Below are 8,869 nucleotides of genomic sequence, written 5' to 3' on the forward strand. Positions count from 1 at the left end.
ACACTCTCTTTTAATAATTTGTTTTGTTATAGTCTCTCTTTACTTTATCTTTTTCTTTATCTTTTTCTTTCAATTTCTTTCTATCTATTTATTTAATGTGTCTATCTTTGAGACTGTGTTCTTTTTCTCTTTTCTTTTGTCATGATATTGTCAAATGATTTCAAAGTATCAAAAGATGTTAAAACACTGCAATTTGTAAACAGTTTTTGTATTCTGGGCTGGAATTTTCTGATTTTGCATATCTGAAATTGATGAATGTGTAATAGTTAACTTTACAGACATAGAAAAAACCCTGAGAACTAAAGTTCTCAGGTAGATGTCATAGTCTCTGACTGCATACATCTATAATTGAAGAATAATAATAATAATAATAATGCAGAGAATATGACCTTGTTTATCATTTCAGAAATACAAAGTCAATTTTTACTTCAAGCTCTTCATCATAGTGTAGTTATTCACAGCATTATCAGTTATAATTATAAGAAGACTGAGACTAATATTTCAATAGTTATTTTTAATCACAGTTATTAATATCTCTGCTATATAATTCTCAGTATGACTATTAATCAATGATTCAAATTCAATTAATGTCTCTTAATAAGTTCAGTTCTTATCAATGTAATAACATATAACTCTTATAAATATAAGATTGTTTATACTAGTTTATGCATTTACTGTGAGAGACACTCTTCAATGATTCTTCAACTCTGATTCTAGATATTGTATATTAACTTTGTAGTGTATCTTGAGATTGAACTGAAGACAGAATCAATGTGAAATATGAAGATTTGAATTAAGTATTTGAAGAAGTGTTTGAAATTCAGGGTTTTCAATTGATTGAAGAGAAAGATTCAGAGATATACATATATGAAGTAATTATTCACAGAAGTTATTAGATGAGAGTTATAAAATCAGAGTACTCATATAAGATTGTTTTCACATGATTTTCTTCAAATTAGAAAGTTAGTGTTATCAAAAATTATTATCTGATAGAGCAACTTATCAGTCTAGTAGTAATTTTCTGATTATTTTTCTTTTATTGTCTGCATTCTGATGACTTCAGATGTTAAGAAATTTCTTCAGAGCTATGATCAGTTTATAATGAATATTTCTGAATAAAGTTACAGTGATTGTAGTAGAGAGATGACTCTTCAGTAATCTGTAATACAATCTATTAATAATTATTTCATAGTTCATCTCAATGTTTATGTTGAGTTTTTCATAAATTTTGTGACCTGGAATCAGATGTGAAGAATGAAGTGATTATTTATCATGATTGAAAGAGAGCATTCTGTGTTGAATTGTAAATAATATAGACTTTGTAATTCACAGTGATTTCTTGAAGAGTTTATGAATCTTCAATAGAAGTAAAAAAAGTGAAAGAAGTGAATTTAGAAGATATAATAATAATTTGAGAAAGATGATAATTTATTTTCAATAACTAATCACTAATATGTGTAAGAAGAATTAATATAAGAGAAAATAATCTTATTTCTTAGCTTAGTTATAATTTTAGTACTAACTCAGATTGAATATCATCAATATATAAAAGTAAATAAACAATCTTAATTAATCTCTATCATATTTCTTAAAATATATTAATATTGTGAAAGAGAGTGTTACTAAATTGTGTTATCAGATAATATTATTAAAAATATATTAATATTATGAATATCAATGTTGAAAAAATGTTGATACTTATACATTATCATGATTTGTGAATCATGATAGTTAAATATATATATATATATATATATTGTTCCTGACTTGATTACAACTTGTACAATAATTTTTAAAAACTCAAAATTAATTTCAATTATTAATAATTATGAACTTATAACTAACTAATATAAAAAGAAAAAAACTTTTTCTACTTATCATCTTTCTTCTCTTTCTCATTCTTCTTATTATTCTTTATAATTCACTTCTCATTCTTCTTCTTCTTCTTCTTCTCCTCATCTGAGATAATAATTATCTCAAAATCTCTCTTCACTGTCTTCTTAGAGAAGAGTTTCTGCTGCTCTCTCTCAGTCAGATCAATCTGTATCTTAAAATCCTGCATTTCCTGATCTGCTGTCTCAGATTTCATCTCAGCAGTAAGCAGATTAGCATACTCAGAGAGCAGAGCTGTCTTCTCAATGTTCTGAATCATGAAGTGCATTTGAGATCTGAACAAGGCCTCAATTCCCTTCTTCTCTATCAGCTTCTGCTAATCAATTAGAGAACAGAAGTATTATTAAAAATCATTATCTCTCAATAAATAAAAAACTTATCAGTTTTGACTTCTTTATCTCTCACTTCAATATTCTCTTAATCTTCTTCTATCACTGTTTATTTATAGTAATACTCTTCTTCTCTCTCTCTCTCTTCATCTTGATCTTAAATCATTCTCAGAACTTCTTCTAATCTCATCACTGCTATATAAGACTTTTCACTGTCTTCTTCTTCAATCTCTCATGAGCAGTGTTATTCACATTATTTCTATACTTAGTTCAGTCTAAATCTATCAGAAGTATTACTTAAAATTGTTATCATTCTACTCTCTTACAGAGCCTCTTCAAGGCATTATAACATGTCTTGTAATCTGTCTTCTCTTGCTTAAATGCCTTCTTCTCCTCTCTCTTCAATCTGTGACAGTGCTCACACGCCTTGATGGTCCGCAGGATCGCAGAATATTTGAAGAGAGATGATATGATTAATTTCAGTGAGTATTGAAGAGAGATGAAGACAGAAGAGATGATCAGAAATGATATAATAATAATGATGATGATGATAATGATGATGATGATGATAATGATGATAATAATGATGATAATAGTGATAATGATGATGATGATGATGATGATGATGATGATGATGAAAGAAGAAGTGCATTAGAATATATTACTGACTTATCAAATATAAAGAGACTTAAAGAAAATATTAACAGCTTTCAGCAATGTACAGAAACAGCTACAGTGTTACATAGCAACATCATCTTTATTCAATGCATGCACTGTTAATATTCTTTGTATACAGTTATCATATAATCTGTATCAGAGATACATGCAGAAAACAGATCTTTATTGTTAGAATAAATGATTACAGCAATTCTCTGTTTTCATATTATAAAGATAAGTTATTCTCATTTCTTTCTTCTCTCTTTTCTCTTCTTCAATCAATCACTAATTTCAAGCTGGTATGAAAACTATTAAAACACTCTCAGAAACTCTCAAATTGAAGACTATAGACTAATTAAATTTCAAATGCAGAAGAAATCAAATTATCTTCTACAGATTCAATTACTTATTTCTCTTTAAATAAAATAGCAGTCATGTCCTCTCTTTCTTCTCAATCAAATGAAACATGACCTGTGAAAAGTGAGTATCACGCCAGGCCATAATGATCAACATGGCCTCAGCACACAGAGCTGTATATGTGCAGTGTGTGCTGAACTGAGAGACTGCATGAGTTGCAAACCAGCAGCAGCATCTCAGAGAGAGCTGTGCAGCATGAGAAAGTCACAACTCTCAGTCACATGCACAGAGAATGAATTGCTGCAGTAAGTGTATATGCATTGAAGTAATGCTTTTTAGTAATACTCAGTCTCTGATATGATGAAAATAGAGTCTCTTCATGAGATCTGTTTCTATCAGAAGTCAGAGAATCTTATATTTCTCAAGATCATCTTCACACATCTTATCTGTGAAATTAATGAGAAGAATCATTGATTTCAGTGTTCTGTTCTTGATGTTATTCAAGTGACAGTAGAGTTCATTCTGACCACACTTTTTAAGTGTATGTTTTCTAATTATTCATATTTATATAGATATATACTGATTATTTGTTAGATGATATTAAGATAATGACTCATCACAGCTGTATTATTCTCACTGTGAGAGATACATAATTGATGATGAACATTGTAAAGACTCTGAGAAGTGAGTATTTTGAAGATACTACAGCTCTGTGATCTTGATTTTTTTTTATTTTTATTTTTTATTTTTTTCTTTTTCTTTTATTTTTTTTGTTTTTCTTTCTCTTTCTGTCTCTTTTTTTCTTTCTCTTCTTTTTTTCTTTCTCTTTTTTTTTTTTTTTTGTTGTGATTTTTTCTTGTTTTGTTTTTTATTTTTTTGTTATTTTTTGTATTTTACATTTTTTTTTTTAATTAAAATGATATTATTGATTATAATCTGTGTTCAGAAAAGTAATGATATTTGATAATACTCTCTGTTGAATTTTCAACAAATGAGCACTATGTGATAATATTATGTAAGTGAGAAATGATTTCATAGTCTCATTTAATACCATTTTCAATAATGAGATCAGAATGAAAATATGACTAAGAATTCAAACATATTCTTTATCTGAGACTAGATTTTTATTTGAAAAGTGAATCTGAGATCTTTAATATTTGAAATAACAGGATTTGAAATCAATGTGATGAACACAAATCATGACCAGAAGTAATGCTTTTAGACAACATGATAACTGTAAAGTTTGATCCTAGTCTCAGACACGGTTACACAGTCAGTCTAGATATAAGAACCCCGCTTCTATATGAGGTCAGCAGATTACTCTTTCTTGGCAATGAGGTGTCACTGAGGTATTGCTCCGGCTATCCTCGCTTGTGAAATGAGAGAAGAGTATCCGCTCATTGTCTATATAGAATAGCTAGATGCTGACTCCTTATCAAAGAAGTCAGTGATTTGTTTTGCTTCTACTGAAATATACACAAGAGTTACTGTGTGTCTCATACAATCTTCTTAGTATACTAAGTATCATATCTGTGATATCCTCACAATAACTCTATAGCCTATAAGCTCACTATTCAAGCAAGATAGTCAAGCTCACTTATACAGCTTCTCAAACAACTATCTCTACATATTGCTGCTGACTAGTCACTACTTTGATTCTGTCATGTTACAATTCAAATCACTCAATCTGATTATAAGTTTGAATCAGTTAAGCTCTAATAGACTTATATAATCTCATACACTCACACTGAGACTGATCTGATCTCACTCTCTGAAGGAAATACTACATCATTTTCTAGAGTGTGTACATCTCTATCTCAGCAGGAATCTGAGATTTCTGAACCTGCTGTGCATTTTGACATGAGCTCTTCAACTGCTCTGTCACCGCCGCAGCCTCTACACATCTACATCTATCATAGAGATAGAGAGATTAAGATCAAAGATTCACTGAGATATAAGAGAAATATCTTATCTGAATTTCACAGCTTTATCTGTACTCTTGAATGAAAATTCTGCCTTAATCTAAGTCAGTATAATACTTACAAGATATAAGTAATATACACTGTCAACCTTCTTGAAGGCATCTCTACAACTACTTGAGTCATCAAGAAGAGAGAGCTTGAGTGTATCAATGCTGTCATAACTTGAGAAGAATTCAAGAACTTTCTACTAGATTAAATTGAAGATCACTGCAACTGTGACTTCACAGCAGCTCAGCAGTTCAACTCATTATATTAATAAGATGATGAAAATCCTTCTGATTTCAACACAAGATTCAAAGAATATTGAGAGAAATTAGTTAATGATTTGAATCAATTAAAAACACAGCTTTATCTTATGAAGCTGACTCACAAGGTGTGAATAATAATATTATAATATGTAAGAAATCCCACTCCTCGCGGATTCTTTACCCCTATTCCTATCTCTTGCATAATCAATAGGGCTAGCGGCCCTTGACTACACACAACTATATAGACTGGAGTTCACAAATACTATTTACAACTCAGCTTGAATGCTATTATACATTTGACCTCTACATTTTATCTTTCTACTGTGAATACTTCTAGTAGTTAACAGTATATATAACATCAAGCTGCAAACACCTGAATAATCACCTGTGAGCACTTATTCTTACATTTCAAGCTCAGTCAGTCAGCAACTGCCTGTTATGACTGAAAGAACTAGAAACTTGCATGCTTCAACCCCTGCAAACTCTACTGCAGACACTCAGAAGCAGTTATCTGAATTATGAATAATCTCTGTGAAAGAAGTCTCAGAGAACTTATCAATCACTTACAGAACATCATTCTCTGCATCTGTGATAGAGAAACTCTCTGAACTCATGAACAAATCAATCTTAGTGAAGAATATTCTTGAGCATCTCTCACAGAATCAAGTTATTTTTCTACAAGAAATGCTTACTGTCTGCAAACACTCTCAAACTGAGTCTCTAGACATGATCTTCAGAGACACTTATGAACTGAAAAGAAACTTTCTTAAGCTGTGATCACTTAAGATCACTTATTGAATTACAATCTATAAAAGCTTTTGTAAGTTTGCATTTGAAATTGACTTACAAGTCTGACTGTGTAATATGAAAGATGAAGAAGCTGTCATCTATACAATGACAGATCTCTATTACACTGAAGTCAAGAACTGACTGAATTATCTAGAGAATGATCATGAGAGATTCTGCTAATCTATTCTCAAGATCTATCTAGAGAATAAGTTAAGAGACTTTACAAGCTGAATAGAGACTACCTAAGCTGTGATTATTAATATTAGAAAAAGAGGTGAGAAATCTGATGAAGACTACTCACAGTACTTCATGAAATTGTGATGTGAATTGAGATCTGTGAAAACAGAGTTCTGAAACAAGATCTGAATGATGATGTTTATAAAGAGACTGAATAAAGATATATAGAACAAGCTCATTGAGTAAGACTCTAAGCTCTTGACTCTGAAGAAACTGATGACTCTTATTCATCACTTATGAATCACTGTGAGAGTCACAGATCTGCAGAGAGCAGATCACTGATCAGTCTTACAAGAGTCAGAACAACAGAGAACAGATTTATCAGAAAAAGATAATAAGATACAGAGAGATTCATAATTGACTGCTGAGTAGAGAGAGAGAGCTTCATAAGCTTCTGTAAACAGAGTGTATAATAGAAAGATCAAGGAAAAGAGACTCTGTTTCATCTGTTTTAAATCAGAACATCTCCGCGCAAACTGTTCAGATAAATTAAAATAGAAATTGGAGAAGTTATGAACAGAGTCAGCAACAGCCTTCTTAAGAGTCTTGAAGCTGACATCTGAATCTGTTACTTCTCTGATGAAAATGCTTGTTTACAGAGAGAGACTGTATAACAGTGCTGCTGCTCTGCAAGCATGAGAAGCATTGATGAACTCAGAATCTCAGATCACTGTGATATTTCTAAAGCTTGTGAAGTGAATGAGCTGAAAGATGAAGACTGAGAATCTGCTCTTATAATAAGCAGAGTATGAGAACTCAGACCTGAGAGCTGAGAGACTTATGAGAATCATCTTTGAATTACAAGATCTCTCTGAAATCTGAAGAAGATTTGCAGAAACTGTGATTATCACAGACATTATAGATGACATGTACTTGAGACTTACATAACTTCAAAGACATAATTCACATATAGCTGTTCATGAGTCAGGTTTATACTTCTGATCAGTGTTGACAGATTCACTCACAGAGATAGAATCAGTTAATGCTGCAGAGTTGATTAGAGAAGACAAGCTTATCTATGTAATAACTTTGTAAGTGTCTGAGAATCTCACAGTTATAAAAACTAAGCTTCAGATATCAGAGAAATACTGAGATCTTACAGAGATATTCAGCTTAGTAAAGATAGCTGAGCTTCTCTCTCATTATAAGAAGAATCTGATAATAAATTTAATAGAAGAGCAGAAACTCTTCTGAGAATTAATCTATAAGCTCTCTCATTATAAGACAGAGGTCTTGCAGACCTATGTGAAGAAAAATCTGAAGAATGACTTCATTTAATCTTCACAGACCTCTGTGAGAGCCTCTGTGATATTCATGAAGAAGAAGAATAAAGATCTCAGATTATATATAGATTATCATGATCTGAACTTCAAGATAATAAAGAGTCACTATTCTCTGTCTCTGATTGAGAATGTGATCAACTGTCTTATGAGAGCTGTCATATTCATATAACTGAATGTGATCAATGTATATACACAGCTGTGAACACAGTCTGAGAATGAATGAAAGACTGTCTTTAGAACTGCACTGAGATTATTTAAATATCTAGTGATGTCTTTTGATCTGACTAATACTTCTGCAGTATTTCAGTCTTTCATCAATAAAATACTTCATGTATATCTGAATATCTTTATAATAATATATCTGAATGATGTGATGATGTACTCTATAAAGAAGAAAGAACACACTGAGTATATATAAAGTATGTTGAAGATCTTAGATAAGACAGAACTGTATATTAAGCTTATAAAGTGTAACTTCAGTGTCTGCTGAATTAATTTCCTAGAATATGTAATCACTGCAGATGATATTTAGATGAAACCTTTGCAGATTGAGACTATTCTATTATAATCAGAGTCAACTAGTATTCATAAGATTCAGATCTTTCTGAGCTTTGTGAATTTCTATAAGTGATTTATCTTTGTGTTTATAAGAATCTTCTTGACTCTTACAGACATGCTGAAGAATGAAAATAAGAAGAAGTCATTCTGTAAATAGAGAATGAAAAGATTATTAAGAAGAGAGAACTGTAAGAACTTTCTTATCTCAGAAGCTCACAGAGTCTTTACAAGATTGAAACAGATATTCATAAATACAGTGATACTGTTTCACTTTGATCTCTTGCTCTTAATCAGATTGAAGACAGATGCTTTCTTCTTTATAATTTCAGAAATAGTCTCATAACTACAGTTAAATGAGAACTGAGTTTCAGTGATATTTTTCTCACAGAAGATGCAATCTGCAGAGATTAACTATAACATTTATAATCAGAAGCTTCTCATAATAGTGAAATTCTTTCATCACTGATATCACTGCTACAAGAGCCTTATAACAGTGATACTGTTAGAACTAATTATAACAGCTTATAATAGTTTGC

The 8,869-nt window shown here is 30.8% G+C and overlaps 1 protein-coding gene across 1 annotated transcript; it reads right to left on the bottom strand.

Moving 5' to 3' along the window:
* Positions 1–1,921: 1,921 nt before the first annotated feature.
* BDCG_16553 (uncharacterized protein) lies at positions 1,922–2,161 on the bottom strand (the record flags this gene model as incomplete). Its single annotated transcript, XM_045425771.1, has 1 exon — positions 1,922–2,161. The coding sequence occupies one exon, from the start codon at positions 2,159–2,161 to the stop codon at positions 1,922–1,924; it is 240 nt and encodes a 79-aa protein (XP_045279996.1).
* Between the last annotated feature and the right edge of the window lie 6,708 nt (positions 2,162–8,869).

The sequence above is a fragment of the Blastomyces dermatitidis genome, assembly GCF_000003525.1.
Source record: "Blastomyces dermatitidis ER-3 genomic scaffold supercont1.2, whole genome shotgun sequence".
NCBI classification, from domain to species: domain Eukaryota; kingdom Fungi; phylum Ascomycota; class Eurotiomycetes; order Onygenales; family Ajellomycetaceae; genus Blastomyces; species Blastomyces dermatitidis.